At 32.2% G+C, this 18,558-nt stretch overlaps 2 protein-coding genes across 2 annotated transcripts; one reads left to right on the plus strand and one right to left on the minus strand.

The window, feature by feature from the left end:
• Nucleotides 1-3,970: 3,970 nt before the first annotated feature.
• LOC106418173 (IQ domain-containing protein IQM5) lies at nucleotides 3,971-6,660 on the minus strand. Its single transcript, XM_013858839.3, has 8 exons — nucleotides 6,426-6,660; nucleotides 5,823-6,334; nucleotides 5,521-5,623; nucleotides 5,336-5,401; nucleotides 5,151-5,239; nucleotides 4,966-5,053; nucleotides 4,546-4,878; nucleotides 3,971-4,457 (listed from the first exon to the last, which is right to left on the minus strand). The coding sequence occupies exons 2-8, from the start codon at nucleotides 6,323-6,325 to the stop codon at nucleotides 4,101-4,103; spliced, it is 1,539 nt and encodes a 512-aa protein (XP_013714293.2). The 5' UTR covers nucleotides 6,326-6,334; nucleotides 6,426-6,660; the 3' UTR covers nucleotides 3,971-4,100.
• A 5,558-nt stretch (nucleotides 6,661-12,218) lies between these two features.
• On the plus strand, nucleotides 12,219-13,351 carry LOC106418181. The gene is made up of 4 exons (XM_013858847.3): nucleotides 12,219-12,339; nucleotides 12,540-12,675; nucleotides 12,760-12,800; nucleotides 12,918-13,351. Exons 1-4 carry the CDS (start codon nucleotides 12,315-12,317, stop codon nucleotides 13,277-13,279), a joined length of 564 nt encoding a protein of 187 aa, XP_013714301.2. The 5' UTR covers nucleotides 12,219-12,314; the 3' UTR covers nucleotides 13,280-13,351.
• Nucleotides 13,352-18,558: the final 5,207 nt, after the last annotated feature.

Consider the following 18,558-nt stretch of genomic DNA (forward strand, 5'->3'; position numbering starts at 1 on the left):
GCCCTAAGACACCAAATTTGTATTATTGTTAGAGATGTCCTAAGCCAACCAATTGTAAATCGGAAACGCCTAATACAAACGAGGAAGAGCCTTTCGTTTTGTATTTATTTTTCATGTAAATTCAAACGCAAAAACTGTGTTTACAACAATCAAGACCGTAGTACAATGAGAAAGCATATGATCAAAGGAGAGAGGGGCACAAAGACATCATAAAGTAAAAACCTGATAATCATTCAGTTTGTTAACAAATAGGAATTTAGTTCAATGACAAAAAGAATATATAATGAAGGGATATGATGATGGGTCCCACTTAGGTCAGGTATCCACATTTTACCCAGTAGGGTTGGCATCTTATCTGATACCCGAACCTGCATTCCAGTCCGACCCGAAAAATCCAAACTCGAATCCGAACCGAAGTAGCAAAATACCCGAACGGGTATTGTATTGTATTGAACAAGTTTGGATACCCGAATCCGATCGGGTATATCTGAAACCCGAAGTACTATCCGAAGTCACCCCAACATATGTATACTTTAACCCAAATCAACAATTTTCATCCAATATGTAATGACTGGTTTCTCTTAACTGGTTTTAGTTTAACTAAGATTATGTAAAATCAATACCAAATCACTATTTTTTCTAACCTAAACGTGTGCACATATATATAAATATGTATCTTTTTCTTAAACGTGGGAGATTAAAGCACCATCTGCATCTCTCATTTCTCATCTTCTCTCCCTATAAGATCTTCCTTCCTAAGATATTGTTCTTCTCACAATCTATATAAAGTTTATCGGAGACATTAGTTGTTGCTGTCATCAACGATAACCACCATAAACGTTATTGTAACAACCGAAATCACCTCGAACCATCATGTCGTTCTTCATATGGAGGGATAGTTTCCAACCATGGAGCATTCCTTGTTACTCTGAATCATGTTACGGAACAAAAGCATGAGAATGAACAGTTTTTATTTTGCAAAAATTATATGGTTTTAATTTTTTTTAAACAGTAGTTCAAAAAAATTATCAAATGCTTTTGTTTTTTCGGTTATATCTGAAATACCCGAACCATAACTAAAATTATCCAAACCCGATCTGAAGTGTAGGAATACCCGATCCGAACCCGAACGGATATCCGAACATCCATCCCTACCTACAAGTACCGATGAGCCATAGGACAGAGTGGACACATATGATTGGATCTCTTATTGGCCCAAACTGTTTGGGTTAACGGAAAATTGTCCCATTTCGTAAATTATTCTCTTATCCTGCAAGCAATGGGCTCATCAGATCGGTAAATAAGGCATCAATCACTCTCATCGCAATAATCTGTACACACACCAACATTACCTAACAAAGTTGTTTGACCCAAAAGAAAAAAAAAAAACAAATTTTGCTTAGAAAACTTAATTCATTAATCGGGTTCCTTTTGGGAAGACGACGTATTTCCACACCAGAACTTTGATATAGTAACAAATGTACACAATCTTTCAACCTCGTCCTAATTGCACACGTTATAACTATCACAACCAATTTCCACACACGATAATAGTTCGAAACCCGTTTCCACACAAACCAAAATTTGGCTTGGTTTTAATGGTTTATGGTACTAACCGATAGTAAACCAGTTCGTATCCGACCCAAATGAAGATCCGACTAAGGTTCGATTTAAACCCAACCCGAACTCGTTTTAAAAACCCCAAAATCGATTTCATCTCTTAGAACCCTAAAATTGAAAAATTCAGAGCAAAGATTCAGAGCAGAGACATAGATAAACCTAGAAAGTATGAGTAATGAATCTGGAAATTCGAGTGGAGTCTCTAGCGGTCGAGCAAGAGGTCGTGTTGTTAGTGTGCCGAAGAGATGTTGGTGTGGAGAATTAGTTATCCCCTTGATGTCGAAGTCAACAGCAAATCCTAGCAGGAGATACTTTCGGTGTGCTTTTGCAGTGGAGAAAAAGGTTAGTTTCTTTGTATAAATGTCATTAATCAGATCTTCGGTCAGGTAAATTAGGTTCATTTAATCCGGTTTATTTTCTCTAATCGGGTCGTAATCGGGTCATTTATGGTTTAGTTAGGTTAGTCATTGGTTAAGTTTATGTTTAGGTAACACTAACCAACTTTAAACCGCTAATTGTTGGTTTGTGTGGAAACGGGTTTCGAACTATTATCGTATGTGGAAATTGGTTGTGATAGTTATAACGTGTGCAATTAGGACGAGGTTGAAAGATTGTGTACATTTGTTACTATATCAAAGTTCTGGTGTGGAAATACGTCGTCTACCCGTTCTTTTTTAAGTAAGTATATAGACACTTTAGGTAGATATATACATATATACAGGGACTTTTGTAAGACAAAGGACATACCTTTGGAAAAAGAACTTAACTGTTTATTTATATGAGCAAGGCTTTCAACAAAACTAACATACAAAATATTAAGGGAAATTGCCACAAATAGCATATTCATATTACCACTTTTCATGTTTACACTGACCATTTTTACCTTCATTTTCAATGAAAGGTAAAAGACAATTATACCCTTATGGTTAACTAATCTAGACTTAGGGTTTAGAGTTGAGAGGTGGGGTAGGGTTTTTAGAATGTGAAATTTATGATTCTAATAAATATATAAATAAATACTTAAAAATATATATAAAAAAATTTTAAAAATAGTTTCAAACATATTTTTCGTTCTTCAAAAAGAAATTTGAAAAAAAAAATCGGAAAAAAAATTAAAAAAAAGTTATAAAAAAGTTCGAATTTGAAAAGTATAATTCGAAAACATAAAAAATAGTTTTACTTTTTTATTTTTTTTTATTTTTCTTTATTAATTTTTCTTTATTTTTATTTTTATTCCGCTCCAAACGCCTCTCGGTCGGTTTTCATAATCATTGGTGTTTAGTTTCACATGATTTGATTTTTCTTGGTATTAGATCGTTGGATTTGTGTGTTCTTTGGTATTTGAAAAAAAATCCTCATTGTTACTGTTTAGTACTCCCTCCCTTTTACAAAGATTGCAATTTAGACATTTTCACACATATTCAGAAACCGATTGAAATGTATTCATGTTTTCACTAATGTTATCTATTTAACCAGTTATATTTTAGATAAATAAATTTATTTATAAAATCAATACATTTTATAATTAATATTCTGCTGAAAATAAATATAAATTGCATTGAAATAGTAAAATGATATTTTTTGTGTAACAAAAAAAATGATAAAGTGACATGAAACAAAGGGAGTTGTTAGAATTTGAAAAGAAAACTAACCGTTCTACTTTTTTGAAAAAAAAGGGGTTAAACCCGGATCTATTAAAGACACAGACCTAACCTCCGGGTGGGAGGTGCAACCCACGACAAGCTCTCTCCCGGGTTTTCATACGGACGTGTCCGCAGCCGTGATGAGCAGAACAATGTGACTTAGTTTCCGCAGCAGGAGGATCGAACCCGGAATGTGTTTGCATCCAAGGCCCGTCCACTACCACTGGACCACTACTTTTCAAAGAACAATCTTGGAAACTGTCAAGGAGAAAACAAAAAAAAATATGGAGAGTTCGTCGGGCATCACAAACCTCCATTTCTTTTGGCATTTTCGACAAGGAAACACGGTTTAGATTCATTACCAACAACGTTTAAACCAATCTTACTTGTTAATATTATGATGGATCTATCTTGGAGTTTTATGGAAAAACAATAGTTTATAAAATTATATGAAGAAAGGGTATGATGGTATATTTAATCTGATTATAAAATTTTCAAAATAATAACTTAGCTACTTTTTCCATTTCCACATTAAAATTGTTTTGTTGTTTTAAAAAATTGTTGTAACTGTTGTATTGGAAATGTTTTGCATCTTATAAACTTCTTTTGATATTAATATATTTGATTTGCTGGAAACAATTATTTGAAAAATATGACATTAAAATAGATGCCACAGAGTAAATAAAAGGTTACATGTTATAGAACTGTAAGACTGTAAAATTAAACTACTTAAACTTTTAATGGGGAGGGACAAGTTGTACCCTAATTAAAGAATCATCCAAGATCAAGGAAGACAAGAAAAATTGAATGATATCAGATCAAAAAGAAGCTGGAAAATTAATTCTTTGGACTTGGAAGAAGACCCATGCAAAATAACCTAGGAGAGACACGAATCTTTGGACTAGGCCTTGGTGAAGGTATTGGACCAAATAGTCCCATCGTCATGTTAACCACACGAGGAGAAAGGTTAACTTGTTCAAGCGCCCGCGTCTGCAAGTCCATAGGGTAGTCCCGCACACACCCGATCCTAGGCCCATTCCCGGTACTCCACTTGCATGGAAAGCGTTTCTGTTCCCTCAGATCAGCCGTCGCATCAGCCGTGATGGCCTTAGTTTCATCTCGACCGTTAGATATCGACGGCTTAGTGCTTCCATCATTGCAGACCATATGATTATCATCGTCAATCGCATTCAACTGAAAACAAAATAAAACCATCAATAAATTATTTAGTTAAGCTAATTTTGATGAGATTAATACCTTTTCATTTTTAAAAAAAAATTACCTTGACGTTAGTGAGATCCACATGATTTTCTTTTAAGAAATCGATAAACTCTCGAAAATTCTCTTCTGTCGGAAGATAATGACCACTATACGGCCACACGGCTTCTAAAACTCCGTCGTGTGAGACAATTCTACCAGCGGCAATGATGGCAGCGCCGGAGAGAAAACTTGAATGTTGAAACCGTCCTTTTTGTTTCTGACCAATGTATAACTTCCGTGCCGTGCTCAACACGAAAATCCATTTGGTTCCTTCAACGGTCTCAATAAAGTTCTTGTTTTGTCGGTTGACTAGTCTCCCTCCTTCCACTACAACTTCGTACGCTTGTCTCTCTTTCTGTTAACATAACCCATTCAAACCATAATTAAAATCGAATTTGAATAGTTCATAACCGGAACTAACCGAATCATAATGAATACATACCGGACCAAGGTAAGTGATGCATTGGCGTTGAAGAAGAGTTCGTGGACATTTGATGAGATTCACTTCTTTGCCATCTCCGATGTCTAACCTTTAGAACCGTTCAGAAAGTTTACCATGGAATCAGCTCAACTAATTGTGAAAAAAAAAAATGAAATAATGGTTGACTAAGTTTGATTTAAATTTACCAGAAGAAGAATGGCTGAGTACTCTCGCTTTCCGACCAAACATCGTAGTATAAGTGTAAATTGTGTCCGTACCTATGACGTGGATCAATCTGTACAAAAATAAAATAAACAAGACATTATGATATATCAAAGTTAAATATCCTATCCATATAATAAAGTAAATTAAAATAAAAGCCGAAACTTACGGCTTCTAACCAATGTCGCAATGCTAGTTTCTGGGCTTTATCATCCTTCAGCAATCCCTTCCCTAACTACAAAACCATAGGGGAGTACTAAATTATGATATGATAATGTATGATATTTATTTAATTAATTATGGAGTATAAAGTAAAAAGGTTCAATTATATGTCCACGTTCGTAGTAAATTTACCTTTGCTGCTTTTGTTCCAGCTCTTGCCCACCTCGACACAGCCGTCTCTGGTTTCTGGCTGGTTCGGTTCGGTTCTGACGCTGCCAATTCCAATTCTTTCCACCTAAACCAAGACACACATATAATTTCATATCACATTATCCGGTTTGTGTAAAGATGAACCTATTTTCTATTATAATATTTGGTAAAAAGCTTAGTCAAAATGTAAATTTCTCAGTGCAAATGCTTTCAACTTTTAAGCATTTTCTAATAAAATTGGATTGACGATGCATATTTCATAGAATATTATAACTTTGACGTACCATAACTCTTCAACAACAACTGCACAGTCAGCGAGATTTCGACGCGTTCGATAACTCTTGTAAACCTTTTGTAACGTCAAGGCCGCAGCGTCAAGCTCCGTCGACGGTCTTGGAGACCAAAAAGGCTTCGGTGCAGGTACACTTAACGCCGTTAAATTCCCTATTATGCCCATTTTACCCTTGTTCCTTCGTTTCGGAGGCGAGCCTCTTTCGTCTTCGTCTTCTTCTTCTCTGTTCTCCACCTGGACTAGACTCGTGAACGAGAGACTCCTCTCAAGAACCATGTTATCTGGTTTAGGACCCTTCAAGTTTATACCTTTTCTCGTTTTGACCCCAAAGCTCTCATCTTTGTAATTGTTCCCCTGATCGACCAAATCCTTGAAGGATAGGGTCTTTTCAAGAAACATGTTTACTGGGTTATTCAGAACTCTTGGTGTTTTACACTCTTGTGAATCTTTCTTGAAACTGTTGTCCCTTTGTAAGAATCCAAAAGATAAAGCCATTAAAGCTACCTGCAAAATTTAGAAGTAAAGATTCAGACAAGGAGATCAATAAGTGAAAATAGTTTATGTTGAAACCCAAAGATTGAGGAAGATCACTTACACTGTTACGATCTTGAGAAGTTTCGTCGTCGAATGTTGTTAACAGAGAGACCTATTAAAGACAAGAAGAACTCTGTTTCTGGTTATGTCTCTTCTTTGCCCATCTGTCGTCTATATATATAACTTTAATTAATATTAATCGATTTATAAAATGATGTAATAATTAGATTTTCTTCAGAACAAATTTGGGACTGGACCTTAGGATACGCACTGAAGATTTTTCGAAGTCTTAATTCAAAGGTTTTACGTTTTCCTCAAATTTAGATCATAATAAATCAAACCAGACGAGCTCTCTGATTTTCAATGCAACATAAAATACATACTAGCGTGTGGGACACCTTTGAATGCGTCCTCATATTGGTTAGATGATCGTACTCACAACTTATTTTCTACATTTTTATAACACTGTTAGAAGTTGCATACATTATCTTATACGTACTCATATGCGTGAGCGTATGTTATATACGCATGGCGTTACGTATGGAGTCTGTGGGAGGCGCATCTTTGAATACGTCGTCAGGTTGAATGTATAAACGACTAAACGTACTCACAGCTTATATTGCTTATACAAAGTTACAAACTATTTGATAACATTGTTAGAAGTTGTATACATCTACATATTAGTATATTACATGCTTGTAATTACATATGTGATATACGCACGGCGTTACGTATGAATGGTGGCATCTTTGAATACGTCGTTCTTGGTTAATAGTGGAGTACAGTTTTAGCGTCCTCACAACTTATATGCATTTCAGAATTTTCTGGTCTGATCATTAACTATTTTGTTTGGTCGGTCAACAGATTTCATCTATTTCTATTTTGGATAAACTGTATTAAATATTCTTGGTTTCTGCGCTTTTTACATTCAAACAAACAAGGGTTGTATAAGATCTACAACGGAAAAGGAGAATAATGTTTTTTTTTTGCTAATATATTTCAATGCTATGAAGAATACACCTGTATGCTGTATATAAAATAATCATGTTGAACAATTCTCCTATGAGCTACTGAGCTGAGATTATATTTAAAGATTATCCTTTTTATTTTATTTTATTTTATACTACTACCGACGTGATGATTACAAAATCTATCGATTACGCAGAGATTCATAAATTATGTTATAATTTATTCGACTGGTTATAATTAATATGGTTCAGTTATGTCGAATTCAACTGGTTATGCTTTGAGACATGACTTTTTCTTACATAATGCTAGTGCAGAATCTAAGAAATATACAGATTAATGGTTATGCTTTGGATGTTATTTCATTTGTGACGGTAACAGGAAACATATAATGATGTTCTATACATCAGTACTTTAATGTCTACAAATACTAACAGTTCAACTTTATTTCTATTATATAATATCTTGAAATCAATGGGTCATAACATTTTAATTAGTAAACGAAACCGTGTAAGAAATGGCATGTTTTCGTGTAAGCTCGTGGGGCTAATTTCTCGTTCTTTTGGTTAGGGAATTTCACACAAGTCAAATCAAATCTTTAACATTCGAGTTTGGTGAGAAAACGCGGTGTGGGACACTAAGCATATAGCTGCACATATAAATACGACTTTAAATCATATGATAACGAACTTGCGATTATGATAGTGCAAAGCCAATATTAATAAAATACATTATAATAAATTGATATCAGTGGCCCGGCCATCTTTATAAATTCAATTTATAACACTACTACTGTACAATAATAAAATAAATATTACTATGATTTATGACGGTCAAAGAAAGCAACCATATTATGAATGTGATAAAGACAACGAGAGAGAGCACCAAAACCGGTTCGGGGTCGCAAGGTGTAAATGCAGAGTCAACCAATTTCGGTCAAGTCCCTTGGCTTTCCAAATAGAATTTCTTTTTGATATTTTTCTACTAAATTGGACGACGTACGTGTTATTTTAGTTCAAAGTTGTTGGTCTATTCATCTCACTTGTTCACCTTTTACACGACACAAAACAAATATCTGTTTTAATATATATATATATATATATATACAGTAATTATCATATACTATTACGTTAATACAAACAAAATTAAATTTTTTCTTAATTAGGTGTTATATGATGTTGAAATCTACCTTTACCTCAAAGTACTTAATCGTTATGGGAATACCGCAGTAGTAAGAAAATGTTCTTAGTAACAAAACAATATCTAAAAACAGCTGAACTACTATTGATATGTGCAGTTATTGTTTATGCAACAATTTTTCTTTTTTCGTTCACATTAAACTAGTTTCTGGATTTTGTGTAACAATATTAATTTTGCATAAATATATATATAATAGCTTACAACTTAAAACATTACTTGATTTCATTGTGTGCATTAGAAGAGTACTCTACTAGAAGCGTAATAAAAGGGCTATAACTTTATGCCTAATTATTTACCAAGTAAAACACTATCCCAGGTTATGGATTATAACTTACAACACTGGTCAACAAGTAAGACCGTAATTACGTGTATTTCGATTTGAATATTCTTGTTTACTTTTTCTGTTGTTGAGATTTTAAAGGTCTCGCATTGGTGAAAAAACCACATAATGCGTTAGCGTGAAGTCTAAAATGTTCTAAATATTTTTTTTCTAAATGCTATATACGGAAAAATATTAGTTAGCCACATTTTGCGCTATCGATTCATATTATGAGGTTGTTTGTTATATACTACGTATGATAATAATTCATCTCTTTTGTGGACGTGCTGGCCACATTTCTCGGTGTCGATTTCATACTGTGAGTAAATTATATCGTAAGATCATTCTTACTCTTTGTACGGACTTGACCCAAGACCAAGATGTCAAACTTTGAAGTTAGATCTCTGGAGGTAGATTTCAAAACCTTCCGATCGAGTTTAAAGAAAAAAAAATGGTAAACCATTCTCCGGAGAGAGAATGTGAAAGCCCTGATGATCATGCGCGTGAAAATCTGGTGTAGTGCGGATTCGAATTCGGGTCTCTTGGAATCCAGATCATAGACGTGTGGTTGATCGAGTTTAAAAAAGTTTAAGTATGACCATTAAGAAAAATCATGATCTGCTTTTAGCATTCAAAAAAAAAACACACATGCAAGACGACTGCTTCAAAGCTAACTGATTTTTTTTCTTTTTATAAAAATTTATTTTGTACTTAAGCTGTTCTTGTTATAAATTTATTTTATCAACATTTATTTTGTAGTTAAACTGATCGTAAGACGACCCTTGATTCATCACGTTCGCATGTTATTGGATCAAGGGTCTGTCTCGCCTTATACTAAACGATTTTAGTTATTAACTTTAGTGTAATCTCTGATTTGATCCTCAATCTATCTATCGATAATTATACAATATAAAATATCACAAATATTTTTGTTGATGAATTTATTATAATTTACACATTAAACAGTGTTATAAAATTTTCTCGTGAGAAAATTGCATAACTAGATAGTCCGATTGTGATATCTCTGATTTATTGAGAGGTTGCAAAAAAATATTTTTTTGAACTTCAGAGGTTACAAACTTGAAAAGAAACAAGCATGTAGAGTAGCTTTTGGTCAACAAAAATAACAAGCATGTAAAGCTGCCTCATTAATTGATACACATCCTAGGCTCCGAATGGTAATTGCGGGTTGAACGGTACGAGACAAGCGGTTTAACTGGGATACGGTTTTAATAGTAACAAAAATCTCCGCATATATCATATATGTATACATTTTTATAACTGTTAACTGCGGGGCAAGGTGAGGCGGATTAAAATATTCGGAGCCTTAATGTGTTTTCCGTAGATTGTGAATCTATAGATTCATATATTTGTTGAGAACGTAAATAATAATTGAACCAAATTAAGATTCACGATAATTACATACGCTGATACGCAATATCAAATTTTGAATAAACTAGTTTGTTATAGTTCGATGTGGTTGGATACTTCGACATAACCTTAATTGGTAGAACAATGATAAAACAGTAGCAGTATACTATAGTATATTATAAATATGTTATTTTAAATTATACTGTAAAAGATGTATGTTTTTGATAAATTGTTTAATAAAATGATTGATAGAGTATTATAAATATGTTATTTAAAATTATAATAAAAATTAATATATAATATATTTATTTCGGATGAATATATTTCTAATATATATATAAAAAGTATATAATTAATTTATTTTATTTAATAATTATGTTTATATTGAAAAATATTATTTTAAAAATAAATTTTAAAATTAAAATATATATTTTTAAAAATAATATTTCATATTTAAAATATAATATAATTTATATGAATAATTATATTTTAAATATGAAATACTATTTCTAAAAAATATATTTTTATTGTACATTTTTATTTTAGAAATAAATTTTTTATTTTCTGGATAAAAATATAATTTTATGATATTATTAAATAAAATAAATGAATAAATTATATATTTTTCTTTAATTTTATAAATTATAAATACAAATGTTTTACCAATCAAGCAACAAATATTCTAGTAAAAGAGTTTCATCATCAAAATTTAAGCTTCTATTACAATTTTATGTTCCCAAATTAATTGTGCAAATCCTCCATAAGGATCAATTTAAACATTTGGCTGAAGAAAATTAACCACACAAGTATGGTTGAGTGGTACAACAGATTTGCAAATGTGCTAAACATCTCAGGTTCGAACGTACCAAATTCATATTTATTCTTTTTTGTGATCGGGCAGCGTGAGTATCTAATTTTCATTGGGATCAACCAGATCTATTTAACGTTGGTGGACATGTCTTAGAAAATTAGTCAATTGGATTTTGATCCGCCGGATATTCTGGATTATCAAAAAAAAATAGACAATGTGTGGAATATCTCCAATTAAGGTCAAAATTTGCTGAATTTCCATAATTATGGATAACCCAATAAGGAGTAACCTTTTGACACTGTGCAGACGAAAATACCCTTATCCTTTGTCGAAAACAAGTAACTTTAGATCTATCAGCTAAATATTTACATAGCAGGTAACAATCTACATACCAACTAACATATCCGCTAATAATTTCAGTATCATCTAACAATCTATGTATCAAACAAATGTATCGACTAACAAATCATATATCAGTTAATGAAACTATTAACAATTAATTAGTTATCTATTAAATAGCTTCAAATCTATTTGTAACAGCTAACAATTCATGTATCGATTAAGAATTCATTAAAATTTAAATAATAGCAGATAAGTAATAAAATATCTACTAACGTATATATTATCTAAAAGTTGATTGTGATTCGAAATTGAAAACATTGAAATTGAGGTGAGATAATAAGATTAGCATTATGAGTGTCAAAAGAATCAGAATAAAAAAATAAAGATTTATGTTGAATTAGAAGATGATTTGAAGAATTTGTACAAGAGATAAAGAGATTAGAACACATAAAAGGGAAAAGAGAGAGAGATAGAGATAAGGGTATTATAGTCATTAAAAATATTAAAAAGAAATAAAGTTATATGACAAATTACATGAGTTTTTGGGTGCATCTACGCCAATTAATAAAAAAAAAAGTTTCAAACATTAAAAGAAATCTAACTTGCATTTTGAATAGTTATTAATTTATTATTTTAAGAACGATGAAAAATGATAGCTTTATTTTTGAAAGACCCAGCATCACACTTGGGAAGGCCCAATAGCTTTAGTCTGAATTAAAAGCCCATACGAAGACGGTTATGAATTAAGAAACGAGGAAAATTTTGATTAGTTACTTATAATTAGCATAAAAACATAATAACAGTGGGACCCAATATGCTGCTAATCCAGCTGGCTCTTACGGTTTGTTTTCAAATAAGAAGAGACCAAATTCTATGTTGCATTCACAAACTCTTAGAAAATCCCCTCGATTCTCTCATTTTCTCGTCATCCAAGGAAGACGATGACTGGTGCCAACACAGTTTCTGGTAAACCTTCCTCGATGTTCATGCTCCTCCACAGTCATACACCGTTGCGATAAAATCTAGCTCTAAGTTGATTGGTTCTTTGCTCAACCGCACTTATCAAAACCCGTGCGATGAATCTTGTTTACAATTTAATTTTGTAGGGATATTAGTTATGTATCTCATGTTAAGTGAACTTGTATGTGTGTGTGTGTGTGTGTTAGGTGGTGAACATGGTTCGGACAAGAAGATTCATGGTGACATCGATGCGAGCAAAGTCAAAGCACCAAACATGTTCGAACGTGCCAAAGAGGAGTTCGATGCTGTTATTGGGTTGATTCATCAACACAAGAGTTCCAGGTTTTTTATTTTCTGCTCTCTGTCTAATGGCTAATGCTATGAAGAAGGAATCATTTGCTTATAATGTTATACATCCTGTTTCAGGGACGAATCTGATAAAATGGAAATCAAATCCGAGAAAACAGGTTCGATATTGTTCTCTCATAGTTGCATCAAACTTGTATTAGGGTTTAGGGTAAAGTAATAACCAAGTTTGTATAGTTTATGAGTTTGTGCGTGTGTTGTTCTTGATTCTTGTTCAGAAGATGCAAAGAAGAAACGGAATATGATAAGAAAGGCCAAGGACGAAATCAAATCTCTATTCCATTCAAAGGAGAAACATCATTGCCACCATCATCATCGCAAAGATTCTCATGGAAGCAGTGATGATATCGATGAGAACACGCATGTGGATGAAGTGAAGGGTCCCAATGTTTTCGATAGAGCCGAGGAAGAGATCGAGGCCGTCGTCATCCATCCCGAGAAGAATGAGATTGACGGTTCTGATTCTCCTAAGAGTTCTAGGTCTGGCTCTCCTGAGAAGGAAAGAGCTGGATTAGGATTCTCTCTTGGAAAGTGGCTTGAAAAGATTTGTGCTCCTTGGGGTGATAACAAAAAAGATTGAGTTATTCATGTGACTGATCATGATTCATGAACTTGTTTGCTAATATTTTCCTGATATAATTTGGTCTGAGTTTGCTAATAAGCAAAATCAACGTGAACAACAAGAATACAAAAATGAGTTGGGTTGTGTAACAAGAAGTTGCACATCAAGAAGAATAAGAGTATTAGTTTGGTTAAACTAAGTTAAGCTGTTTAAGCTAGAATGGTTTGAGTTGTTAAATGCGTAAGGTTAGTTGGTTAAATATTACTTGTACATTAGTCAAAACAATATGAGTGGTGTGGCTTGTGTAAAAGAGTCTAGGAGCGAGAAGAATGGTCTAAGGCATGATGCAAGTGCATATAGTAAGTAGAGAAACTACAATACGTATTCGTGTGTGAAAGTGTAAAAGCATCCTAGTGATCAGTGTTAACAATGTAGACAATTATAGTAGATGCGTCCTTTATTTTCTCTCTAGGAAAATTGACTAAAACAGAAAGAGTAAGAGAAAAAAACTGTGTCAAACAAGTAAGAGAGTGAGATAGATTGCCTCAAGAGAAGCCAAGCGAGAAAACTGAAAATCAGAGTAATAGAGTGAGAGTTCAGCAGAGTTCACGAAAGTTCAACAAAGGTTAGAACTATTGTCTCATCTAAGGAATGATTTCTATTGCAAGCATAGAGATGACAAACGTTCAAGAAGACAGAGTTGGGAGAGAGGCCACATTCAAACATTGAATGATTTGAGGGCTCTCATGTTTTTTTTGGCCGTTTGACAATGAAAAGGAGATGACAGAAACTTCCTCAGGAGATCCATATGGTCAGGTACCCATTTGCATCCCATCCCATGTATCCGAAGCCTCTCCTTGACAGCAAGTATTTAAGCTTCGAAGGCGCTTTAATATGCTAGATATTACCCCATAACATCTTCTCATTTGGAGGCAAATAATTCGGTAGAGGAGCTTTAATATTCTAGAGCGTTGTAGCCACTTTGATGGGTACATCAGTGGATCACCGTTTTTGAAAAACCCCAAATGTCTGAATCTGGCTGGCTTACAGTCTACAGGTTTTATTTTCAAATTGATTTTTACATCTCGTTTGTAAAGGTTTGTCTGACCAGATCGATGTCCCACCTTGTTTGCTCTATGAGTAAATCATAGTAAGCGAGATCAACAATTATGTTTGCTTTAAACGTAGCACTGAGTAAAGCGTCTATGATCCAATTGTATTCCCCACACATTAATTAGTCTTTCTTCCATCGCCTATAGCTCTAACCTCTAACCAGACCTTGCTTGAGCAATTCTCTAAGCATAAGAAGGATGAATGCCTAGCCACATTCCAAGGAGGAACAGTTTATGAAATACACACTTGGTAGTTGTAAAGATTGTGGTTAATAGAGTAAATGAGAAGAAAATTTAAAAGTAAAAAAGAGTGAAAAAGTGAGAGCGATAGATAAATGAAGTAAATAAGTTTACTCATGTGTATACTAGAATAAACATGTATATATATTTTTTTCTCTGTTTAAACAGTAATTGAAGGAAAAAAAAAAATTCACTTGTTTGATAATTTTTTGGAGTAACTAAGTTTTCTACTCAGTTATTTACTCGTGATTTTCAAAAAAAGCATGCGAGTGACTAGATTAATTTAGAATTAATATTTTGTTCTCAACCAAAAATGAATTAATATTTTAGTTATTATGGTTTAACCATAAAAAAGAATTCAAGTACGTCTCCGATGAATGACATGTTTTTAATAAATTTTCTATGTTCATATGCTAGTGAATACAAATACTAAATATACATCAAAATATGAAATAATGTGTACGATACACATAAACCCATTGTCTAAAAAAAAATCCATTGTTTAGTATTGAAGTAGATGAACATACAACTCGACCAATTATATATTTCTGTACATTTGATTAAATAAAAATATTTTGTTTTTGCCCTTATAGTTTTGATTTTAAAGATGCACATCTATCCATATATAGTCTAGTACTGAAGGCAATCAAACGAAGATGGAATATACAGATGGGCTTTAACTGATCGAGATATACAATATTGCTATAATTGACAGACAAACAATATAATAAAAAGTATTAAAAACAATATAATAAAAAAATTCTAATAAATACTTTTTTATGCAGGAAAAGCAGATTCATATACATATCCTAGTGATGATGATAATAGTAAAAAATTATAAATTATATTATATTCTTATAAAAAAATTGGGAAGCATTGGGACTACTGACCAACTCCGTTATTTAGAAAAGCGTTCTCTTTCATTTGGTGAATTGTATTTCTTTTTTTGGTGCAGTGTACGTGTGGGTCGATTTCTTAAATATATAGTCTTATTCTTGTTATATAGAAAACATATAAATCTCACATACTTTTAATTAATTATATATTTCTGTACATTTGATTAAATAACAATATTTTGTTTTTGCCCTTAGTTCTACCTTTCAATTCAAATTTTAGATTTTAAATTTAAAAATCTCAATTGTTAAAGTAGAACTTGGTATAACCAGGATTCATCTAATACTAATTAGTTGTACATGATCAATAGTATAATTTAGTAAAATATTATTTTTGGGTTTTTATTTTATTTCTGCGAAAATGAAAAAAAAAAAGAAAAACGAAGATGAAAAAATAAGTATAAAAATTTTGAAAAAGGAAAAAAAAGGTAAAAATGGTAAAATAAAACTGAAAAAGAAGAGGAAAAATAAATCGAAAAAGACTAAAAATATCGAATAAAAAAATGAAACAAATCGAAAGAGAAGAAATAAAATGAAGTGGGGAAAAAGCAAAAAATAATAACATATCAAAAGAGAATAAATAAAATTTTAAAAAGGTGAAAAGTGAAAAAAAAAAAAGAAAAAAAAAGCATAGATTGAAAACTGTGAACCAGAAAAAAAAAATAGAAAAGAAGAAGCATAGATTGAAAACCGTAAACCAGAATGAAAACAAATTATGTTAATAGAAGGAGTGACATAATTTGTAAATAGTTTAACTGAATATAGTGAATTATTAATTTTATTAATTTTTGAATTAAACAAATATAAACTAAAGTAATTTTTAGAAGCAGAGTATATGAAAAAAAATTCGTTTATTAAGAAAATCTCAGCAATTGTTCTTTACGTGCGTGTTTTGTTGGTTTGCATGTGCTGTAACCTTTGCAACCTTCTTAGGGATTAGTATCACACTGCGCGCGCACACACACACATATATATGTATTTACACATTATAGAATATATATATAACGAAGAATAAAAAAGGTTACAAGATAACCATAAAAATATTGCAATAGGATGAGACGAAGTAGTGAGTCCAACTCCGAGTGAGACCGCGTACCAATATGTTGAATCGTTGATGTTCATGGTTAACATACAATCCACGTACGGACTCTAAAACCATATAATATCATTTTCAAATCAAATTTAGAATATTTGTAATAGGATACATATTAGATGATATCATGATTATATATAGATACTAGTTTTTTCAACCGATGATTCTAGTAGACTTGCTAGTAGCCAAGTCGCTATTAAGTATTAACTAATGATGAAAAACGTAATGACACATGCATTTCAACCTACTTCATCAGACATTGTAATGAAATCAACTGAACTAAATCAAATTAAATCTTGATAGATAGAAAAACATAGTTTATGTTTTCTAAGCCAAAAGTTCAGAGCAAAACCAAAGAATACGGTAATTATTTTTCCTAATTTGTTAACGTATTTGTTAAACTCAACACATCAGACAAGGAAAAAAACTCAATACCAAAACTTGGATTGAATCAAGAAAATTTTTAATCCATATTTAAATTAGTCAATTTAAGCTTCTGTTTCGGTCCTAGTGATTTACGTGGTAAATCGTAGCAGATGATCGGTTTATTCCAACAATAGTCGGAAAGTATTTTAAACTCAAATGAAACAGTGTAGTACTCTTTCGGGTTAGTCCACTCTATAGCATTAAGTGTGTTTCTTCCGGAGGCGACCGATAGCCATAGCTGGATAGGGTTTATAAAAATAAAAATAAATTAAATCCATATCTACAGAGTATGGTCCATTCGTCCACAAATTTAATCCAGACCATCCTCAGAATCTTGAAATCTTCTGATTGAATATTTGAGTTACAATAAAGTCCATACCTATATTATTTGTTCGTTATCCATCGTTATAGTAAATGCTGCATCGGCGACCCATGTGGGTGTGACCAATACATGCAGGTATGCAATAACTTGGAGTATTGCATTATATTAAAAAAACTGGAGAGACGTATAACTAAGAGTGGACATGTTTATAATAATATAATTTGAAATTATTTCCTACGAAATCAAAGTCAACTGTGGTCCGTAAATGGTCGGTCGTTGCAGCTAGCATCCACGCGGTATCGTCGACTCCACATTTTGAGTAATATTGTCATCTTCAATACATCAATTTTTTTTTTCTAACTCAATACATCAACTTGAAGAAGAAACAAAAATAAAGTTAGAAATTAGCTTTTTAACATTGAATTTCAAGTTGTCACTCTACATATATATATATGAATATATCTATTGCCTATATCCCAGACTTCTATATGATCACTCAGTTGTTTAATTGTTAATGTTCAACTTGGAATAATTATACATATTTCATTGCTACTTTATAGTCAGCTAAAGTTAACCTAATTGGTTGAGATTGCTTTTCAAGAAAACCGAACAAATTTAAAATAAAATTATATATGTAATTTTGTACCCACTCAATCCGAATAAATAAATTCTAAAAATGATGTCTTCCACGTATTCACAATATTATGAAATCTGGGCATGGTAATATTCAGTTATTATGAAATCAAGAAAGAAGTGCCGCACAGATTTGTGAATTTGAGAGGAAAAATTCATTAGTTCTAGCGTCTCTTCTTACTAGGTTATATACTTACTTTTATAAGAAATTCAAATGCTAGTAACTCTTATATAATCATCCCTACATGTTTTGTAGTTGTATCGTGTCAATATAGAGTAATAATACGTGATTTCCTTTACATTATTAAATACAAATTGTAAATATTGATTATTGTCTCAACCAAAGTAAATAAAAACATTTAAATAATACCACTTCGTTAACGTTTTTTTTTCTTTTTTTTGCCAAGGATAGTAGGATACCACTTCGTTAACGTTTATTAACTGAACTTTATATTACACAAGTAGGAGTGGCTAAAGGCCAAGCTAGATGAATATAACACGTAAAAATATGTGTAAATAATATAGAGTTGGTAACTTCTAACCTTAAGGTATAAAAAACGTGGGGAAATGGGTGTTCT

This window comes from Brassica napus, chromosome A2, assembly GCF_020379485.1.
Source record: "Brassica napus cultivar Da-Ae chromosome A2, Da-Ae, whole genome shotgun sequence".
NCBI lineage: Eukaryota > Viridiplantae > Streptophyta > Magnoliopsida > Brassicales > Brassicaceae > Brassica > Brassica napus.

Excerpts from the sequence above, each read along its gene's own strand:
- LOC106418173 (XM_013858839.3), bottom strand. The coding sequence starts at position 6,325 with ATGGCTTTATCTTTTGGATTCTTACAAAGGGACAACAGTTTCAAGAAA. Across the intron at positions 4,879-4,965 it reads GCATCACTTACCTTGGTCCG|AAAGAGAGACAAGCGTACGA; the intron begins GTATGTATTCAT and ends TTATGTTAACAG. Across the intron at positions 4,458-4,545 it reads TGGATCTCACTAACGTCAAG|TTGAATGCGATTGACGATGA; the intron begins GTAATTTTTTTT and ends TTTTGTTTTCAG.
- LOC106418181 (XM_013858847.3), top strand. The coding sequence starts at position 12,315 with ATGACTGGTGCCAACACAGTTTCTG. Across the intron at positions 12,340-12,539 it reads TGGTGCCAACACAGTTTCTG|GTGGTGAACATGGTTCGGAC; the intron begins GTAAACCTTCCT and ends TGTGTGTGTTAG. Across the intron at positions 12,801-12,917 it reads AATCAAATCCGAGAAAACAG|AAGATGCAAAGAAGAAACGG; the intron begins GTTCGATATTGT and ends ATTCTTGTTCAG.